At 45.4% G+C, this 22,780-nt stretch overlaps 1 protein-coding gene across 2 annotated transcripts in view; it reads right to left on the bottom strand.

Moving 5' to 3' along the window:
- Window positions 1–22,262, bottom strand: part of COPG1 (COPI coat complex subunit gamma 1) — a 35,431-nt gene extending 13,169 nt beyond the window's left edge. The window contains exons 1-14 of one of the 2 annotated variants that reach the window (XM_054033755.1): window positions 22,211–22,262; window positions 16,975–17,027; window positions 16,002–16,082; window positions 14,634–14,705; window positions 12,856–12,935; window positions 11,787–11,862; window positions 11,490–11,582; window positions 10,403–10,489; window positions 10,081–10,238; window positions 9,258–9,391; window positions 8,252–8,319; window positions 7,450–7,638; window positions 6,870–6,965; window positions 1,402–1,645 (exon numbers count right to left, since the gene is read on the bottom strand). In XM_054033755.1, the coding sequence (XP_053889730.1) occupies window positions 1,402–1,645; window positions 6,870–6,965; window positions 7,450–7,638; window positions 8,252–8,319; window positions 9,258–9,391; window positions 10,081–10,238; window positions 10,403–10,489; window positions 11,490–11,582; window positions 11,787–11,862; window positions 12,856–12,935; window positions 14,634–14,705; window positions 16,002–16,082; window positions 16,975–17,027; window positions 22,211–22,238 (1,459 nt within the window). In that variant the 5' untranslated portion in view covers window positions 22,239–22,262. Of the gene's footprint in view, window positions 1–1,401; window positions 1,646–6,869; window positions 6,966–7,449; window positions 7,639–8,251; window positions 8,320–9,257; window positions 9,392–10,080; window positions 10,239–10,402; window positions 10,490–11,489; window positions 11,583–11,786; window positions 11,863–12,855; window positions 12,936–14,633; window positions 14,706–16,001; window positions 16,083–16,974; window positions 17,028–19,381; window positions 19,489–22,210 lie in introns of those variants that run through there. The other variant, XM_054033754.1, reaches the window with a different exon arrangement.
- Between the last annotated feature and the right edge of the window lie 518 nt (window positions 22,263–22,780).

Consider the following 22,780-nt stretch of genomic DNA (forward strand, 5'->3'; position numbering starts at 1 on the left):
TAGCAACTGAAAGTTCCCTCTGTTTTGTGATCTTACTTTAATGCAACCATTTTAGAGACAAAAGACAAAACTAACAGCAAAAAATTTTTTTTTAAGTTAATCAGAAGCAGGAAGCCTGCCAAACAATCAGACGATACAAATTACTCAAGTTAAGTCCAAAACAGACTGTGAAGTTACAAAGGGATCTCACAAAACTGGGTGAGGGCAACAAAATGGCAGATGGAATTCAATGGTGATAAATGCAAAGTAATGCACATTGGAAATCATAATGCCAACTATACATACAAAATTATGGGATCTAAATTAGCTGTTATCACTCAGGAAAGATCTTGGAGTCATCATGGATAGGTCTCTGAAAACATCTGCTCAGCGTGTAGCAGCTGTCAAAAAAGCTAATGTTATTATCTATCCCTTTCCTAATGGCTCATAAGAGAAAATATTATAATGCCACTATATAAATCCATGCTACGCCCATACTTGGAATACTGCGTGCAGTTCTGGTCTATCCATCTAAAAAAAGATACATTCGAATTGAAAAAAGGTATAGAGAAGGGCAACAAAAATGACTCTGTGAGGAGAGATAAAAAAGACCAAGACTGTTCAGCTTGTAAAAGGGATAACTGAGGAGGGACATGATAGAGGTCTATAAAATCATGAATGGTGTGGTGAAAGTGAATAGGGAAGTGTTATTTACCCCTTTATGTAACACAAGAACCTGTGGTCACCCAATGAAATTAACATGCAGCAGGTTTAACAAACATAAGGAAGTACTTCGCCACACAATGCACAAACAACCTGTTACCAGGGGATGTTGTATAAGCCAAAAGTAGAACAGGGTTAAAAAAAGAATTAGATAAGTTCATGGAGGATAGGTCTATCAATGATTATTAGCCAAGATGCTCAGGGATGCAACCCCACGCTCTGGGTTTCCCTAAGCCCCTAACTACTAGAATCTGGGACTGGGATGGATCACTCGATAAACTGCCCTGTTCTATTCACTGAAGCATCTGGCATCAGCCACTGTCGGAAGACAGGATAATGAGCTAGATGGACCATTGCTCTGATCCACTGTGGCCATTCTTATGTAGAACACAGAGCCAGGCATAATGCAGCAAAGTGCCAGCAAATCTTCCTCCATCCATCTCAACCAAAACATCAAAACCTCCCACTGTGTATTCCTCTACATGGAGACCAGCACTCCTGCTAAGGGATGTTGGAGTTTTCTTACTATGGACAAAGGGTTTTTAGGGACTAAGCCGAGTGCCAAATCGTATTTGAACTCATTCCACAGAAGGTAAAAAGCAAGCGGATTAGCCCACTGAGAAACCCTTTACTTGAAGTTCAGTCACAGAAATTTACTCAACCTTGAAGGACATGCATCTTTCTAGGCCTGCACCTTACCTGCACGGACCTCCTCATGCTCCAAGACGACCCTGTTGTAGATGAAGCGAATGTATTTTGAAGGGTTATTGGTCTTGGGCCCTTCCTGCCCCAGCAGGTGGAGAATACGGGTGGCCAGAACAGTGAATTCGCAGTCCTCAATGAACTCGCACAGGTGAGACAGGCCAGTCTCTTTGCTCTCAGAGTTTTCCTCAATGATGCTGATGATGCAGTCCACGATGGCTCGCTTGTATTCAAAACCACCCTATGCAGCAAAGGCCAGTGAGAAAATTCAAAGGAGGCCAGAAGTTCTCAATGGGAATGTTAACCAGCCAGGGAGGGATTTAGTTAAAAGAGACATCTGCAACTGCTGACTTTTAACCTGTGTTTGGGTAGCAACACTGCCCTACTCTGTCAGGTCTGCTCAGCTACTTCTATATGTGTTCTGCACCTCAAAAAAATTGCACTGACAGAACCATACTGGGTCCAGCTCTTATAAACATGACAGGAATTGGAAGCACATCACAACCCTTAGTTTTTCAATGGGACTTTGGAGTTACTTCTGTGCTTACTTAGGACCTGCTAATATTCAAGGTCTCTGTGCAGCTCACTCCAAACAGAGAACAATTACAAACACACCAATTAAAAAGCAAGCCTTAAAGAAGGGTCTGCAGCTGAAGGGTTTACATCTCTTAAGAAAGGCCCCATTTTGAGCCACTCTGCTGGTAGAAACATTACATAAAACAACCATATGGGTGTGGGGGGGGGGGGAGGGGAATAATCCCTCTTCCCACACCAGACATCCAAGTATGAATCACAAAAGCAATACATTAGGTATCAAATCAACCATGCAGGGCCAATCAAATACAATACATTAGAGTGGGAAGATGAAAGATCAGTATCTCCCCTGGCATAGGGTTACCATATTTGAACATTGAAAAAAGAGGACACTCCACGGGGCCCCGGCCCCGCCCCAACTCCGCCCCTTCCCCTCCCCCGCCCCACCCCTTTCCCCGCCCCTGGCCCCGCCCAACTCCGCCCCTTCCCTGCCCCCATTCCAACCCCTTCCCCAAAGTCTCCGCCCCTTCCCCTGAGCACCCCACATTCCCCCTCCTCCCTCCCAGCCACACGAAACAACTGCACCAATTCTAAAGTCAGGCACTCCACTAGTATAGACTCCCATGACTTTAATGAAGCTGCTCAGTGGAGGATCTGCCCCAGCGCTCCGTTTTTGGGAGCGGTCAGGACACGCAGCTCACACTGTTCTGTTTCCCAGCTCCCCAGATGCCTTGGAGCACCCAGTTCTCCTCCCTGCCGGGTAAAATCCCGGACATTTTGAGCTATTTAATTCTTTAATTCTAAAACGTAATTCTTTATATGTAGTGAGTCCTTTCCTTTCAACAGTTCTTCAGTTTTCTTTCTCCTCATGTGCCCACGCATACTTCTCTGCAGATCGCATTTTTCTCAGCAGTGGTTGATTGCTCTTTAAGAAGGCATGAAAGTCTTTACAAGAAGTTTGTCTGAAGTTGTACTGTACAAGTAGAATTCCTTTCAACGACTCAACATTCAAGTTGGTCCTTTCCTTTGTCCACTGGCTTTGCATCAGTGAAAAAATTCGCTCTACATTTGCATTGTGAGAAGGAATAGCAAAGAAAAACTGTGCAATCTTTAACAGTTCTGAATGACACTCAATGTTTTTGGATTTCTCAAAATATTTGGTCCACTTCTGGTGTGCTAGCAAATTACTGAACTCTTCATCACTGTTGCAACTTTCTGTAAACTTCTTCAGGTTGCTGAACTGATCAAAACACTTCACGTCATCAATTTGCATCCCCTTATCGGTCAGGTACTTGATACAAGGTTCCACATCACTCCAATTCGGTGTCTCACTCAGGGTAATCCACCTGAAACAAGAGAAGTCTTCAAGGGGTCTAAGCCACATCTCCAAATATTCTAAGCATCTGCTGTACATATTATTCACTTCAGCACAGAATTTGTCACACTCTTCATCAATTCCTTCCATGCGCTTTTGTGCCAGTAGTCCCTTAACTTTCAGGGACATAAAGTTGTGAGTCTTGCGTTCAAGAAGGATAGTCTGAACCGAGTTCAAACTGTTCAGCACTTCCACAACAGAATTGCTTTCCCTTTCGATTTCTTGGATGTAAGTTTGGAATACACTCATGAGTGAATGCATGTGCCAGAGGTAAATCTCACTTAATTCATACTCAAAAAATGTCTTAAGCACTATGGGTGGTTTGTCCTGTGACAGAAAGAATGACTTCAAGGCTGGAAACATCTGTATCAGCCTTGTAATGCCCGGAAATAATGACAGCCATCGTGTCTTGCTATGAGAAAGCAGCTTTCTGTATTCAACATCAACAAACTCACAGTACTCCTTCAGTCGCTCAGTTCGGACAGTGTAGATATGAAAGTACTGGTAAATTTTAAAAATAATGTTCTCAATGTCAATGTTCATTCTTTCTGCTGCATGGTGAACACAGTTGTTCAAAATGTGTGCTGGGCAACCCACACCAATTAATGTTCTCTTCTGCAACAACTTCTTTAAGTTTGCAAACACGTTCTTTCCATCTTCATCACGCCGGAGTCCTCCAAACATTGTATTGCAGTTGTCACCTGTAAATGCAATACACTTCTCGAACAAACCATTTTTTTCAAGCGTTTCTTTTACGTAATGAGCAATTGTGTCGGCAGTCCCATTAGGTGTGTTCTGGACCTCAATCAAACTTGACTGCAAACCGCCATTCTTCCAGTTGAAATACTGAATAATTACTGGAAATATTTTCACTGAACCGTGATTGCTTCCATCTGTAGCAACTCCACAGTAAGCTATGTCATTTTCTTCAAATGTTTTCAGAACAACATCAACAGAATGTGGTGCAAGCACGGAGATAACAATTGCTTCTGTCTTGGTTCTAGCACTTGAAAATTTCCGTGCCACTTCAGAATCAGGGAATGTCTTCTTCAACAAGACAGATGTGCAATCCATTGACTTAAAGCTATTATGATGCTTAACAGTGTGAAATGCAAACGCACCCTCTGCTGCAGTAACAGCATCCTCTGATTCGCTGCCTGGTTTTACAAAATAATCTGTCAATTTTGTTGATGAGCTCTCTCCTTGAACTGCTTTTTTGTGCTTGTCTGAGTCCACATGAGTTTGTAAATCATTAGCACCTTTATTTTTCACAGAGATGTAAGTACCAGGTCTACATACCATGCACTCAGCTTCCCATTCATCTCTACCACTTCGAAAACATGGGAACTTTGTCTTTAGTTCTGCAGTAAATTTACACTTTCGTTTTGGCATTGTGTTTGCTCCTAGGACCAGGGGCAGCCAGGGTCTCCACGTGCTGGGCCCGCCACAAGGCAAGCTCAGTGGCTCCCATTGGCTGGGAAAAGCTCCAATAGGAGCTGTCGGAGCCAGCCCCTGCAAGTCCTGCCCCCACAGCTCTGATTGGGCAGGTATTTCGCAGTGATCCACCACACTGCTGTGTCTCATCACAAATGGGGAGCTGAGTGCCATACAGCACACCCCAGCCCCAGGAGCTCTGATCCACTTGCAGGCAAGGCAGCCCGATGCCCATCGCAGCCAGAGCTCTGATCCCTCTGCACACTCCTGCCTTTTTCACACTGCCCTCCCTTCCTCCCCCACCAGTCAGTGCTTTTTGGCGACTCCCCGGAGCAGCTCCCCCAGCGCTGCCCCCCACCTGTGCAATCAGCAGCGCATGGTACTCCCAGCTTTGCTGGCATCCCTGGCTTACCTTAGAGCAGGCTCTGGCGACTGCTGCTGCTCCCTGACTCTTCGGCTCTGTTTAAGAGCCGAGCTGCCCTAGTGCTACCGGCTTCAGGCACTTCTCCTACCTGGGCTCCAGCTGAGCTGCTCCTCCCAGCTCAGACTGTAAGAGCCGAGCTGCTGGCTTCTGGCAGCCCTCCCCTACCTCAGGACCCAGAGCTGGCTGGACACGTCCCTTCCCCAGCTCCAGCCGAGCTGCTCGGCTCCGCCCCCTCAGACTTACAGAGCAGAGCTGCAGGAGCCAGTGTTACCGGCTTCAGGCAGCACCCCCCCTGCCTCTGGACCTTGCACCGTGGGAGCAGCTCAGCTGGAGCCGGGTAGGAGAAGTGCCTGGCTGGGGGCTCGGGGTCCGGAGGCTGCCTGAAGCCAGTAGCGCTTGCTCGGGCAGCTTGGCTCTGTAAATCTGAGAGAGGAGGAGTGGAGCAGAGCCACAGGGGGAGAGGAAGTGCCGGCCATTTTCCCGGACATGTGTGGCTTTTCAGCAATTCCCCCCGGACGGGGGTTTGATTGCTGAAAAGCCGGACATGTCCGGGAAAAAGAGGACGTATGGTAACCCTACCCTGGCATACCCTGCAACTGGCTACTAAATACACATAAGATTACCTTCAGATGTTACTTACTTGTGTTCATTCTGAACAATGGGGGATTAAACAGAGTGATGTCCTCTTATAATTTACGTGCACAATTGTGGGTGCTCTGAATATATTAGGAGCTACATTGGATGAAAGAGCCATAAAATTAAGTGGTCTGAACTCTGAAACCATATTTCAAAATTATACCAACCACGCAGGCAGAATCTGCAAAAATGGAATATTCTATTTTCAAAGTACAAGATAAGAGGTCTTGGTATGATCCAAAATGGGAAGTTTTAATAGGCAGAACATGATGTCATAACTGACAATGTTAATGCCAGCTGGGTAGCAGGCATATGTGGAGTCCTGAGTGCTATAGGAGATTATTTAGAAAGGGTTTCAGAAAATCTCAAACAGTGCCTTTATGAAATTCTGTATCTGAAGGCACACAGAGAATGGCTTCAGGTACGATCCCTCATTGCAACAGCAGGGGGAGCAGAACTAAAATAGTTTTAGGTCATCTGATAATGGATTTTTGACACAAGACAAGGCTTTTTAGAATTTAATGTCAAAATACAATGGGCAGCAACAGAAGCTGGTTCAATGTTATGCAGACACGTATTGCCAGTGGATCTCCTGTTACGTGCATTTGCTTTGAAAGTTAATAAAGCCCAGCAGCAGAATCCCACTCATGCTGCAAATCAGATTACGGAAACACATTGATAAATAGTTTTTTGATGTCACTTTGGAGACAATTGTCACATATCAAGCTTGTCATTTCTACTAACCACACTTACATTGGGATTGCAAGCTTTTCACCTGCTGGATAGTTCAGTGGTTTGAGCATTGGCCTGCTAAACCCAGGGTTGTGAGTTCAATCCTTGAAGGGGCCATTTAGGGATCTGGGGCAAAAATCTGTCTGGGGATTGGTCCTGCTTTGAGCAGGGGGTTGGACTAGATGATCTTCTGAGGTCTTTTCCAACCCTGATAGTCTATGATTCACTTGCTATACAGCACTTAACGCTACAGGGCCTCGTTCTTACTGCAATACAAATAAATAATAATAATAATAATAATAATACAAAGTAGCTGGCCAGTAGCCTTACCTCTTCCCGGAGCATAGTGAAGAGGAAATTCATGAGGACTGCATGCTTACGTGGGTACTTCTGACACAAGGCACTGATAGCCTGCACCACCACGACCTGACCAGGTTTAGAAACAGTGCATTTAACAGTGAGAATTCTGTCTAATTTCAATTTGTTTTTTTCTCCCCTCTACATGAATTTTAAACTAGACTGAGAAGCCCAGGAGACCATAGCTCTCCCTTCATCTACAAGATGGGTAGCATGCACTGGAGAAGCAGCCATAGGGATGAGAGGGGACTCCTCTCTCCAGGCACTAGTTAGTCCCTGGAGTGGCTGGTAATGGGGCCCATTGGAATAGGGATTTCATTACTATGGGTAGTCTCCAGAACAGAGCCTACTAATGGTGGCAAGTTATAGAGACTGTGGGATACTTTGGGGATAGGTCAATACCATCATCCCCTTGCACTCATGTCTCCAGCAGATTTGAAGACCAGTCTCTGGAAGTGAAAGTGGTGTAACCTGACCGAGACTTCAGAAGGCAAGTGTACACAGAGAAAGACAAAGGCCCAGTACAGTTCTCACCAGGGGACACCTTCCATACCTTGAACTCATCTGAGATTTCCGACATGAAGGAGGAGATCTGCTTCATGAGCCGGTCAATGCTGCTCTCACTGCCAGTTTTCAGCAGCGTGGTGATAGCCAGCGTAGCAATGCTGCGGTTGGAATCGGTCACTAGGTTCTCCAGGTCCAGGTTACAGGCAGTCACAGCAGATGGATGCTTCATGGCAACCTAGTGAGGAGAAACAATGGAATTCACTGAATACATGGAAAGGGCACAGCTGACAGAACCAAGTGCTATACAGACCCTATACAGACTCAAGCCTGTCTACCAAACCAAATAACAGGTTCTAAGAGGCCATCCCAGATAACTTTACCCTCAGGTGAGTTATCAGCTTTGTTCTCCCAAAGAAATATACCCCCTTCTGAAAGACAGACATTGGTAACATGGCCTTTAAATGCTGTGTGTCCGTTTTCCCACCCTCTATTTATTAAGGCTCAGACCCTATCCATTGCCACACAGGAAGCCAGAAGTCCCTGCAGGAGGTCTGAACTTCAGTTCTCCATGGACCTCAGCTCTGCAGTGTCTTTGGAGCCAGGCTCAGATCAGCCACTACACAGACTCTGTAGCTCTTCCCTTTGGAATTGAAGGGAGCAAAGTAAAGGCTATTAAAGGTGTGTGGGACAGGGAGGAAGGAGGGGAAGAGTGATAGAAATCAAATCTTTACATAGCCTGGCTCCCTTTTTCCTCTCTGGACCCTGGACCTGGGGGGCGGGGGGGAGAGTCTGGAACTCACCATCCAGGGGAGGCGAAAGCTATTCCAACTCCTAGAACACAATCTTACCTTGTTGAGGGTGCGGACAGCTGCATATCTAAGAGCTGCTTTCGGGGAGCTGCAGAACAACTGTAACACTGAAACAGCATCAAATGCAGACATTTAGAAATTGATGAACCAGGAGTGCCCCACACCCCGCACAAAAGATTCTGATTCACTGTAAGAGCAATGGTGAGCAGGGAATAATTGGAAGCTCTCTGGATTTACTCTCTCAGAATCATAGGGACCCATGGAAGGTTAGCTAGTCCGGTGGTTTTCAACAAGCGGTCTGCGGACACCTGGGGGCCCACAGACAATGCCTAAGGGGTCTGCGAAAGGTTGTCGTTACCATAGAACAGTGGTTTTCAACATGTGGTCCATGGACTATATCTAAGATTTCCAAAGGGGACCACGTTTCCATTTGAAATTGAAAATCACTGAGCGAGTCCATCTCCCTCCTTTCCCTAACATCACTAAAAGGTGCTCATCAAGCCATGATTCAGAAATTTCTATCTCCATCCCCTAGTTGATCTTCCCATTGAACCTTTATTTCGACTGCTACTTAAACCCATTTTTTCTTGTTACAATTTAAATCCCATTCTATTCCATGTGATGTTGGCCAACAGAGAGCATTGTTATTGCAGATGGAGGTCTCCTACACACACCTTCCCCAGAGCCCAAATGCAACACCTCAGTGAGCATCTGAACTCCATAGGGCTGGGAAGCTAGAGCCCCCTGGTTGCTTCAGAATCCAGGTCTCTCACAGAGCTGCTGGCAGGTCACAAGGCAAAAGGATTTTTGTTGCTGTTGCTAAATTAAAATGAGACTGCATCGTAGAGACACAGACCCTAGAACAATCCACACTAAATGCAGCAGAGAAATACCTTCTAGCACGAGCAAAGACATATATAGGCAATAATGACATCTCAACAAGCTTCAGTACTGATAAAGGCCTTACATCGCAGGGTAGTCAGCAAATGCAATTATCATAGGCCCACAATCCCCCAGATACACCCTTAAATAGCACTAGACTTACCAGACACGGCAGGTGCCAGCTCTTTGGCAGTGCAGCTAGGCAGGTTAACAATGGCAGAAGCAGCTTCATAGACCACCATCTCGTGTTTGTTTCTTAAGCAGTTCTCAATGAAATCAAACAAGGGGCTGTCATGGCTAGGAGACAAAGTCAAGAAATTAAAAGGAGCCTTAGGCACTAGGAGGACAGACTGGGCTGGCAGAGAAGGAATGGCTCTCAGAGCTACTGGAAGTTGCATTTTATGAAAAAGAAATATGATTGTAATCAGTTTGTGTTCAGTTAAGGCTTTGTGATTGTCACTATGCTTCACTAATTTGCATTGCAGGGATAGAACTGAGACCCTCCTACTCCAAAAGCATAGACCCCTCCCTGATGAACTAAAGGGGAATTTCCATTAGCTGTTAGACATATAGGGCTCATGACAATCAATAGTGCAGTTCTGGTGCTATCCAGCAGAGGGCAATGATACATACACACTAGCCACTTAATTACAATAGGCTATGGAAAATCAAATGAAAGATTTCAATGAAGTGTGAGAACCGTACACAAGGGGACAGCATAAACATGGAAGCAAAGTGCCAGATCCTAACACCTGGATTAGACTCACATAGATTGTCCAGTTACAAAATAAAAGTGACAGGGAATCACCTCCCACTCCCTTTTCTGTGCTATGTTTTAACTATTAATAAAAGGAAAGGGGTTGCATCATGTTGCATGTTATTTCTTAAAGGTTTAAACAAAACCAGATAACAGGACAAGCCTGTAAGAGGAGATTCCTCAGATCCCACTTTGTAAGTCTTCCAATGTGGCAAAATAACTTCCTCACCTTCCAGCCTCTTCCTCCAGCAATTTGCTGGCCACTCGGATCATCATGCAGTAGGCAAAGGGCGACTTCAGGCCATGACGCATGAACTTGCTGAGCATCTTGTTGACTGCCAGACGGTCATTCTTACGCACGTGGTAGAGTAAGCCGAGAGCATGATACTGCGCAGATTAGCAAAGGAGAAAAGAAAGGGATTCACAAACCACATGCTATGTTATTTATGCATTTACTCATCTATGGCCCAGAGATGTACAACTGAGCTTAGAGAATACCAGAACCCCTGATCTGCTCTTTGATCTGCTGCAAGCGCCTGAGGGTTTCTTACCTGCACCATGATATTGTCACTGGAAGCTGCCTCCTGCGCTTCGTTCACCCAGCGTTTTACCACATCAAAGCTGGTCTTCAGCAGGTGCTGTGGGCACAGAATAACTCATAAGAAAAGAGCCCATCAAGGTCCAGAATAAACTAATATGAATCAGTGAATCACAAAAACAGCAACAACCCCCATCTTTTCCAACTTGAGTTCTGAAGAGAATGATATAGACCTACTTCATAGGGGTGTTGTGAGCACTATTCATCAACATTAGTACATGGAGGACAAAGGGAGAATCTTGATAATGATGGATTTATATTCCAGTAATTCCCTGAGGCCCCAATCAAGATTGAAGCCTCACTGTGCTGGGTGACCAACACCCCCCACCAAATAAAACCTCAGTCCCTGCCCAAAAGAGCTTGCCATCTAATTCCAACATTGACTCAGTTAAGCAATTTCAAATCTACTTTTACAGAAAAACAAATCACCAGACCTGAAGTGATTTCTGCTTTCCCCTGGCTCCAGTCTTACAGCTCTCATTAATGAGAGGAAGAATTATACACACCACAATGGAGGAGAAGCCCTGTGTCTGATATCATGACACCTCCACAAAGCACCATGTAAACTTCCTGCCAGAGTGACCACAAGTGGGAGATTTCCTGGCGGCCAGGCTGTTCCCGCACAAATGCTATTTCTCATCGGGTTCTGATCCAAGTCCAGTTTTAAATCCAAGACCAAATTCTGCAGACTGACATTCAGGGTAAATGCTGTCCATGGGAGATGTGAGCATTACAAAGGAACATGGGTCAAAAAGCTAGTCCAATATGAGTAAGCCCTGTAAGCTTCCTCCTCCTATCATGCCTATTTCCCAAATGGACCAATGCAGACCCACAGAGGATGTGACTCAGTGTTGTCAAGTGTGGGTCCTAGTCAAACATATTTCATATTTTAAAAAAAATTTTCTCTACTGAAAAGAGGGCTCCTATTTTAACATGTGAAAATACTGGAGACTGGAGAACGTGCTGCTCAGCTCCCAACACAGATATTTGTTTCCTGGTTTAACTGGCCCTCACACAAATCCCTGCAGGTGCATACGTACCAATGATGACACCAGGGCAGAGCTGGACACACTGGGCACCTTGTCCACAATCGCCTGCTTCATGTAGCGCTCAATGGCCTGCAGCATAGTACTCTGCAGAGAGGGAAAATGAGAACCAACTACTTTGAGGAGTTACAAGGAAAGCTGACAAGACTGCAAGGGGGGCGGGGGGAGAGAAAAAGGAAAAGCGAGGCCAGGTATGGGATGGAAGGGCAGAGTTGGGAGGAGCAGGCAGACAGGACCAAGAAGAGAAAGGCCCCGCAACACGCAATCGCCTGAGTAGCAGGTGGCACTTACATCAGTGATTTGGCAGAGTGCTCTCACAGCAGGGCCTCGGTAATTGTCGTCCTTCCCAGTCATGTCTTTGGTTAAACTGTATAAACGTGAAGGAAGTTTTTTAGTATTGTGTATTTTACCCACTAGTGCTATAAAAAGCACACAAACAGTGTTGCACATACCAACACACGGGCACTGGATTTCACAGCCAAAATCCACAATAAGAGGGTAAGAGGATACGACAATGCTGCCTTCAGCCTAGTCCTGCTCCAATTGGGAAAGTTTGGTCACAAGAGGAATGACAGGAGCCCTTATGCCATTCAGATCACCTCAAGAGACCAAAACACCAATGCAGCTCCTTAAAGGATAGAGTAATGTCTGGATTCCTTCCTGAACATCCTGCCCTTACCCAAGGCAATGGACTGTGTTTGATGCAATTCTACGTGTGGGGCAGGGGACTGACAGTCCCTATACGTGGGGGCTGATTTCTAAATGCTATATGTGGGGATGTACCTTTGCAATTCCCCATCAACTCTATCATTGCTGTCTCCCACTGCAGCAGCCTCCTTTTAGGTCAGGACTTCCCATTGGGAAATCAGTGGTTCAGAGATGATGTGTCAGAGAAGGCTTGGGCTCAAGTAGTGGGGTACGTTAAGCAGCGCCCAATGAGGTTAGAACAGAAGTCACATGACCAAATCCCTGCCTACTTATTTGACAATGTATCCCCCAGAGAACACTTCAAGATCCTGAGAAATGTCAAAGTGCTCAGACAGAAAAGCAAGAGTTAAAAAATAGCCCTTTACAAAAGAAGGTGATCAGATACCATAGTGTGGGCACAGCATGGGAACCAAGAGAGACAAACCAAACACACAAGGGCCTGGCATATGGTATTTGCTGCACTGTCATGTCAGTTCACATATATTGTTGGGATTTCAGTGCCTATCTTTCAATGGCCCCCTTTAAACAAGAGCATTTCCTCAGCTTCATACCTCCCTGCAGGGATCACAGCTATCTAGATGGACGGAGAAGACTTGTTGCAAGGAACATGCAAATAGCAGTGAAAGGAAGGGGGCACCCCAGCAGGACTCACCTACTGGTCACAATGATGACATCCTCAGAGATGGAGGACATCTCTTTGATGGTCAGGTAACACATCCTGCGAAGAGTCGGCTGGCAGGGAAAACAGGCAACACAAGCATTAGCTGGCAGCACACCAACCCTGGCAGGGTGGCCAGAGTTGTCAACTCTCATGATTTATTATTGAAAATCTGATATTTGTCGTTTTCCTTTAAATCCCAGGTCCTGGAGCCAAGTGACTATGTGAGAATCTCAACTTTCATTTAAAAAATAAAAATAAAAATAAAAGGAAGGGTGAAATCCTGCCCCCATTGAAGTCAATGGAAATTTTGACACTGACTTAAATGGGGGCAGGATTTCATCCTGTGCTTTGTGGTGCTCACGGTTACAGAGAAAAGCTTGAAAGTGTGACCAGAGGGAACTCTCAAGGCTCAGACACCAGAATGCCAATAACAAGAACCAGACTTTTTTTTTTTTTTTTTAAATGATCAGATTTTTAAGCCAATTTCATGATTTTGAGTCCTGACTCATGATTTTGAACACATGGGTCTGGCAATACTGGGTACTCCGCTGCTCATTATACTCTGTAGGGAGGCATCAACAGAGTGTTTGCTGCTGGACTGCCCGGAACTGCAGCACCACTTGTCTAGTTGGTTACTGAAGTGGTACTACTTCTTTGCCTCCTTCAGGTACTGCTATGGGCAGGGAGGAAGGTCACTTTATCATGGGGCACACAGCAAGGCAGACCATTATCTATTACAGTGTACAGTGCTTAGCACAATGGGGCCCAAGCTGGTCATAACTTTTAAGGATTCCCACAGTATAAATGTTAAATAGTAAAGGCACTTAAGATGGAAAAGCCCAGATGGATGGTGAAGCCTGATGAGTGTGTCTTATCAGATGGTTTGGTTATGCAGATAGCACACATTTGGAAGAGCTGGGAATGAAGGGATGGTGAAGAAAGCCATTTGCACACGGTGACTCTCTGAATACTTTATTTGATACCACTAGCAATTAAAAAGTTCATTTGCTTTTTATTTTTGAATGGGAAGGTTCCCAGCCAGGAAATGGAGTCACCCTTTCCCTTCAATATATTTGTCTGTAGGTTGTATTAGCATTAGCTAAAGTGCTATCTACCTTGATATGCAGCTTCAGAACCTTTGTGCAGGTTCTCACCCTCTGTAGGAATCTCCCAAAGAAGTGCTTCTCTACACACAGACTTTGTGGAAATCAAAGCACACTATGGAACTTTTAATGTGCAGTAGCAGGGTCCACAGAGCAGTGTGTGTGTGGCAAGCTAAATAATAATAATATATGGAAATATACCTATCTCATAGAACTGGAAGGGACCCTGAAAGGTCATCGAGTCCAGCCCCCTGCCTTCACTAGCAGGACCAAGTACTGATTTTGCCCCAGATCCTCAAGGATTGAACTCACAACCCTGGGTTTAGCAGGCCAATGCTCAAACCACTGAGCGATCCCTCCCCCCATAAGCTAGTGTGCTCTAGATTCACACCCCATCTTGCCACATACAAAGTCTTCATGTAGACAAGCCCCAAGTCACCAAAGAGCAACAGGAAAAAATGAGGCACTACTAAGATGTCAGTAACTAGAAACAGATGCACTTCATAACAGTCATGTGCATGTGGGGGGGTATGGATCAAGTGATTTTACCCAGGGGAGAGCAGCTTGTCACATAAAGAGATAGCTCAGGGCTGAATGTGAGGCTCTCACCAGCATCACATCCTGCTAGACAGATGTACACACAAAATGCATAAGTATAGGACTTACATCATTGGACTGGAACAGCTTGGTCATGGCAAAGAAGGATTCCGTAGCTTCCATCACACCCAGGTGCTCCCCCTAGAACGGGCAAAATAGGGACAGAAATTCTTATTTACAAAAAAGCAGTTTTTGTACAGGTTAAAAGTTCCAGGACAACAGATTATTTATCCAAAGAACAGGTACAGCTTCGGTTATGACAAGGTGAGTTCCCCCCAAGTTTGCCTCAACACTGGCAGGGAGGAACCACCTCCAATGCCCATCGATAGGGCCCTACCAAATTCACAGCCGTGAAAAATGCATCATGGACCATGAAATCTGGTCTTTTGTGTGCTTTTACCCTATAATATACAGATTTCATAGGGGAAACCAGCATTTCTCAAACTGGGGTCCCAACCCAAAAAAGCATGGGGGGGATTCGCATGGTTATTGTGGGGAGTCGCGGTATTGCCACCCTTCCTTCTGCGCTGCCTTCAGAGCTGGATGGCCGGAGAGCGGTGGCTGCTGGCCAGGCGCTCAGCTCTAAAGGCAGCGCCCCACCAGTAGCAGTGCAGCATTACCATACCATGCTATCCTTATGCGCTGCTGCCTTCAGAGTTGGGTCAGGACCCCCACAGTTACAACACCGTGAACTTTCAGATTTAAACATCTGAAATCATGACATTTACGATTTAAAAAATCCTATGACTCTGAAATTGGCCAAAATGGACCGTGAATTTGGTAGGGCCCTACCCATCGACACTAGAAATTGGCCTGCGTGGCCCCCTGATGTGGCGCTGAAAGTGGTTTAATTGCTGGCGTAGATGGAAGAAAACCTTACTCAGCACTGTTACAGAAGCATTACAACATCTGTCAGCAACAAGCCAATGTCCTGAAGGATGAGAGAGGAGTTCAGACTACGTAGCCCATTCAACACTCCATCTCATCTGAGATGGCTAATAAGGGGCCAGTTAGGTCCAGATTTTTAAAAGTAGTTAGGTACCTAAAGATGCAGATTAGACACTGAGTGGGATTTATAAAATACCACTAGGCGCCTACCTGCTTCTTTAGGTGCCTAAATACCTTTATAAATCTGGTTCTTAGTAACCACTGCTATGTGAATACCTGATCACTAGGAATTGGATTTAGAACCAAGGTGGTCATCAAACAGCTGTAAGACAATAACTTCCAGTTGCTACCAATCTGTGCATTTTGTTTTTTAAATTGCCCATTCTATCACTCCAGAACTCTTTGGGCCTGGAGAAAGTGGTAACTTACTGGAACAGCTGTTTAAGTAACATTTCATAAGGCACTAGCTAAAATTAGCAGGCCAAACTAGTTTATAAAAGAAAAACGTTTAAAATCTAAAGAACTCCTAGCTCTTGTTCTCTCCATTACCTGGTTTATGAGGTACAGAATCTTGGTGAGGATGTGAGCACATTTCCGAGGGTTTATTGGCGTCTCATTAAATACCCGAGCCTAGAAACAAACAAAAGCATGAAGAAGAGCCCAGAAGACAGTCTCTGTGACAGTTTATCTAACACATTGTGTGAACTGAGCCACTGATGCAAGTTACAGATGGATATTTTAGGATTCTCTCGATGACTTCAGATCAGACTTTCTCAGTTTGAGACAAAAGAGATGCCCGCACCTTCCCAACAACTATCTCTACTAATTCACCATGGGATCTGAAAGCCACACTGTGATAAAGGTTCTATAGGCCAAATTTCAATCTCAGCTACACTCATGCAACCCCACTGTAAGAGGAACAATTCTGGTGACGATGCACAAACCAGAATAGAATCTAACTCCCTCTCTCAGAGCGGAGCTGTTTCTGCAGGGCTAACAAGAGCAAACAGTACTAAAAATGTTATTTCTGTCACTGAAATGAACAGATATAACTCTGAATTTCAAGGAGCAGGTTTGCGGACCAAAAAAAAAAAGGCCTTTTTAAAAACAAAAAGTAATTTTTCAGAGCAGACCCACCCTTTAAAGGCAAAGATTGTCCAATAGACAACCACATCCTGTTTTTTAATTTCCCTATCCTACTAGAATTTTAGGGCGCCCAAGGCAGATTCCCCCCTAGTAAGAAGAGTTGGGAAAAACGGAAAATCTATTCTTCCTACAGACAAAAATACATCCATTTACTCACATTTACAGTTTACTAACTCTTTTCATTGTTATACAAACAGGATCCAATTGTGCCCCCTCCAAAAAAAATCAATGTGAACTTCCCCTTTGCTATTTATTTAAATACCAGCAGGATTGGGACAAAAGTGTAGTTAATTTCTAAAGATCTCTAACTTCCTGCCCCAGAGAGGAAACTATACCACTGAGGATGTCCATAAAAGACAGGATTTTTACAATTTACCTCTTGCAACACTGCACTCTTCTCCAGGTGCTGGAATGGATTGGAACCTCCACCTATAAAATAAGATAATTAATAACGGTAATCCAGGAATTGTGCTGTGTGAAAAGACACTAGAAAACCTCCCTTTTGATCATACCTTTTATGCCTATATCTTAAAATAGCTTAAACATGAACTCACTTTTCAGAGAATTTTCCAAAAACATCAAGTGATTGTTGTTGTTTTTCTTGGCATTACTAATTAATCAACCTTATCCCCTCCTCATTGGGGGTGTCCAATAGGTTCTCCCCACCCTGCAGCAATTATCCATCAGTTAAGGAAAACTGTATGAGACTTTCTTCAGAGCTAATCAATGTTACTCCTAGATGGGCCAGAGGAGGTTGCTGAATATAAAGAGCTCCCACTTTCAGTCTCCAGGTCTGAGAGCACTGCCAGCTATGGGAGCAAATGATCAGGCCCAGAAATTAAACCCAGTGTAGCAACTGCCATAGAAAACACTAAACACCAGACTGTGCGAATCTGGACTACTTTATACTTTGCATTATAAAAACAATCAGAGAATTAATCAGTAAACTATATTTTTTGATATGCAGCTAATTACAAAAGCCAAAAGTGGACTGGAGAGCCTGGAAAAGGTGCATTTAATCATTCCATTTAGTAGACTGCATGCTACTTTCTGATGAAAAACAGGAAAAAATGGATCTGGAATGAGCAGAAGGCAAGAACTACAATTATGATTAGTATCTAGTCCTCTTTAAGTGTTTATTAGTGAGCTGCAGACTTTCATAAAATGATAGCTCTTGATAAGCAAATGTAATTAGTGCCTAACCTCAGTGTGGCCCACAGGCTAGATACAGCCCATGGAACTCCACACTGCAGCCTATGGCCGGGTCATATTTAATACAGAGATGCTGCCTGGAAAGAGTAGAGCTCCTGACATGCAATGATCTAGACTTGAAACATCACATGCTGGGCTCAACAGTCTTGGTAAGAATCATCCCTAAAGACAAGTTTCCTGTGGTGTTTGCCTGCAGCAGGGGCTCCAAAATGCTCAAAGTAACATAAAATGCATTAGTATAGGGATGATTCTTACAACTACTGGTCCTAGTTTGTGATGCTTCAAGTCCAGATCATAATGGAGCATTGCATTCTGCTGATTCTTAGGGAAGTAAGATGCAGCCATTAGGCTCAGAATAAGTTATAAAGACAGTACCTGGCTGGGCAAAGCTTGGACGCTTATATGTTGGAGTGGGAAAATAAGAATGAGAAGTGAGTAGGTTAGCATAAAATCCCAGAGTGTGCATGTGCACATGTGCCAAAGAGGGATCTGAAAAAGCAAATCCTAGTAATTTTACTGGCAACTACGTACAACTAACTCTGCATCCTGACAGCCACTCTGACCTCCATTTGTGATTCTAAAATCTGCCATTAACAGCAACAATCACCAGCAATTATTTCACCCTTCTCTAGCACCTTCCATCTAAGCAGCTCAAAGCACTTTACATATTTTGATCTAAACAATTATCCCTATTTTAGAGATGGCGAAAACTGAGGCACAGAGAAGTTAAGGGCTACACTTTCAAACATGGCCTCTGTTTTGGGGTGACCAACTTGATATGCTTTGGGTCCGATTTTCAGATGTGCTCTAAATTGACTTCAATTTGTGTTGGGGGTGCTCAGAACCGTTACATGTCTAAAGTTGGCCCCCCAAAATTAGAGTCCACTTTTGAAAATATGTCCTTAAATCACTTGACCCAGACCACATAAGAAGTCTGCTTTATAAACTTGCAATTGGGACATCAGAAATATCAGCCATCTATTTTTAAAAGCTATCCACATATATGCCAGGTAGGCCAGTGACTGATTTGGGGGACAAAGAGCCAGGAGACAAGGCAGGGAGAGAAGAGGAGGCAGAGCATGAGGGGACAGAGTAGTCAGGTTTTCTCTAGATGTCATTTCAGGAGCATCCTCTTTAATCACCTGCCCCTCCCTGTGCAGCTGGCTTTGGGACATCTCTGCAGTGCAGCGGGTAAATAAGGACTTCTATAAATCAGTGGGGCGCTAGGTGAGGTGAGCAGCCCAGGAAATAAAGGACCCCACAACTTCAAGTGGCTGGGTCTGCAAAGTTGGCGTGGGCAGCCAGAGCCCTGGGGAGCGCTGTGGGCAGAGTTAAGGAGATCGCCTGGAAAGGTCACTAGCCGGGGGCACCTCACCAGCCGAGCCGGGAAGGGGCCGAGACCCGGGACAAAGGGCTGAACGGACACGGCAAGGCAGCGCCCACCCCTGGAGCCGCGAGGCCGGGCCCGGAGCCCAGCTCAGAAGGAGACCCGAGGCGGGCAGCGCTGACGGGGACAGACAGAGGGTCCCACGTCGGCACATTCCCCCGGGACGGGCCCGTCACACACTCACCGGCCTCCTCATCCTTCTTATCAAACTTCTTCAGCATCCTGCCCCGGGCTGGGGGCGCGGGGCCTGGGGCGCGCGGGGCGGGGGGGTCTCTAGCCCAGCACCTCCACTTCCGGCTGCGGCGCCGCTTCCTGCCAGCCTGTCACTGGGACAGCTCAGCCGGACAGCGCCGCGCACGCGCGTTCAGGCCTGGAGGCTGGTCGGGCTGACGTGGCTGCCTGGCCCAACGCCCGACAAGGGGAGGCGGCGTTGGCGCTGTGCGGGGGGGGGGGCAGTGACTGAGGGGGGCCCAGAGCCTGGGGGCAGTGACGGGGGCGGGGCAGTGACTGAGGGGCCCAGAGCCTGGGGGCAGTGACGGGGGCGGGGCAGTGACTGAGGGGCCCAGAGCCTGGGGGCAGTGATTGGGGTGGGGGCAGTGACGGGGGGGGGACAGAACCTGGGGACAGTGATTGGGGCGGGGCAGTGACTGGGGGGGTACAGAGCCTGTGAGGCAGTGACTGAAGCGGGCACATAGCCTATGGGGCAATGACCTGAGTAGTTAAAAGTTTCTCTGGACCTAGGTTATTTCAGATGCTGTATTTGTTAATCTCCTGCCCCTCTGCAGCGGGTTTGGGAGACAGGAATACTATTTCCTGGGGAAGCTCAGTGCTATTAGAGGGAGAATAACTCCTGCCAAATGTGGGACCTGGCAACATATAATTGATAGGGTCGGGCCAAGGCATCTCCTTTACCTACTGCACCATGGTCCTGCCCCACCAGTTTCCTGGGGCCTTCCATTGGCAGCAGGGCTCAAAAGTGGGTGACATTTACAGCCTATAGTGAAGGATGTGAGAGACCTGTAAGGTTTATTGAACCTAGGATTTGGTTTAACATTTCACAAAAGTCTTTTCTGCCCATATCTAGAGGGGTCTGTTGGAGGAGAGTATTAAAGATCACAGGACGTTCTTTGAGAATCTGATGGGATTATTGAAGGGGTCTTGGCTCACGTTCCCTTCTGCGATAATACACCTGCTGCCACATGTGAGCTATCACTGAGGCCAGGATGGCTGCTGGGGTCATTTCTGCAGTCCTATTGTGGCCAGTGCCTATTTTCTTTCTATATAGGCCATTGGGACACCCTGAGTGCTCTTTACAATCATACACTGTTCTGTTATTCTAGGCTTAAAAGCCAGCTGCTGATTTCACACGGTTATATTTAAAGGCATCATTTCAGGGGGTGCAGTTCCCCTCTGAGTAGAGCTTGCATTCCCAGTCAAAGCTTAAAGGAGGAAAAATAAATGTTTCCCACTGTTGATGTGTATTTTTTTTTTAAATAGGAGTACTTGTGGCACCTTGGAGACTAACAAATGCTCCAATAAATGTGTTAGCCTCTAAGGTGCCACAAATACTCCTGTTTTTTTTGCGGATACAGACTAACAGGGCTGCTACTCTGAAACCTTTAAAAAAAATGAATCCCTTCCCTCGTGTTGAAAGTTGTAGTCCAGTGCATGAGCCACACCAAAGCAGTAAAGGGTTCCTGTCCCGCAGAGCTCACAAGAACTGTAAGTGAGCATAATATAGAAAAATAGAATACTCAGCTATGACAGAAGGTGGTGCTCATAGCTAGACACTCCAAACTGGAAATAAAGTGCAAATTTTTAAAAGTGAGAGTAATTAACTATTGGAAGAATGTATCAGGGGATGTGGTGGATTCTCCATCATTTGAAATCTTTTAATCAGAAGTGGATGTCTTTCTAAAAACTAGGCTCTAGTTCAACCCCAACTAAAAGCTTTTCCATTCCTGCCTTGCCCCCAGAAACACCACAGCTGTTCCCTGGCATCATGAACCCATCTACTGCCCACCCCCCAAAATAGCAGTAATGCATCCCACAGGTGACTTTGCTCCTCTTATCTACCTCTTGAATAGCTCTAACAGTCTTCTGGATTGTGTCAGGATTGTTTCAGGCAAGCAAGGAATAACTAGTAATATCTCACAGTTGGTTTATATTGCTCCTTTCCCCCAAAGCAGATACTAGGTTATATACTGGGATACATGACAGCTGTTGAGAGCACAGTAACACTACACAATTTAGGAATATGAGAAAACATACTATATCCTATATAAACTACAGGGGAAATTAAGGAAAGCAGAATGGAATTAATCGAGTCCAATTTGGCCAAGACACTGGGGTTAGCAGACTGGCTCTTGTAAAAAAACACCATGGGATTGCTAATGACCAAATGAAATCATGACAATTTTGACATCTCATTCTAACAGATGGCACCTCCAGCCACACAGCACAGCACCCCCTATCATCATGATGGCACATTTGTTCAGTACTGACTCAGGGAGAAGGGCATTACTTACCGAACCACTGAAACTCTACACTACCTTTTACAAGTGAGCCATCAAGGACTAGTTCTGATCCAGCCCAGCCCTACTTAACTTGTGAGATTCAAGATTTGACTGGTCACAGCACCAGCTGGTATGGCTGTAAATCACTCAGTGCTGGGTGGGATCATTTAGTCCTTTTAACAAATGGGGTGGTCAGCCACCCTATACTGCCACTGAGCTGTGGATTGCATCATCATCTTCCGTAGTTATCCCAACTTGGATTCAAAGTGCTTGCAAAAAGAAACCTGGTATGTTATGAATCTATCCACAGATCTTATTATTGTCAAAGTTAGTGGTGTTTTACCTAAAGTTGCCTGCTAATAGCATACTGTTTTGTTCACCTGCCTGATCCCCTAAATCAAGAAGTGCATAGGCGGTCTGTTCAAGGGAATGTAGCCTGACACGGTAGCTCTGCTTTAATGCCTGCTGGGAAAATATGTAATAAGAAATGTACTTACTGTAGAGTAAGTAGTCCTCAGAGAACATGGTAATGTCTGGGATAAACTCCAGCTAGTTTGAGGGCAGCTTCTCATTCTGGTCTGTCCTTTACTTGTTCTGTGTAAATGGCTTGTGTACTTTGTACCAGTGTGTCAGCCCCAGCTCTTTGCTGTTATCTCAAAACCTCACTGAAGGAGTTGGAGTCAGGGTCCAACAGGGAAAGCTGACACTTCACACTTACACACAGTTGCATTCATGACTTGTAAAAGCCAGCAATTCTGCTAGATCTCTTGCTGGTGAGGGGACCCAGACAAAATACCAGAGGCAGGGAGTCAGATCCATTGCTGATGAAAACTGGTGTAACTTCATTTCTTTCAATGGACCAGTGTTTTGTTGTCTCATTTTTTAGATGATCCCTCTCTTTTAATTACCCTGACTTTCATTTTTATTTCCCTACACTGACCCCTGAATCTGGTCAAGGAAGGCTGGGCACAGCTGCTTTTAGAGCCCATCAATGCTGTGCCTGGCTCAGCCAGAGAGCAGTGGTTTATCCATCTGGAAAGAAAACACACTCAATGGGATACTTAGCA

The sequence above is a fragment of the Malaclemys terrapin genome, chromosome 7 (genome assembly GCF_027887155.1).
Source record: "Malaclemys terrapin pileata isolate rMalTer1 chromosome 7, rMalTer1.hap1, whole genome shotgun sequence".
Taxonomy (NCBI): Eukaryota; Metazoa; Chordata; order Testudines; family Emydidae; genus Malaclemys; species Malaclemys terrapin.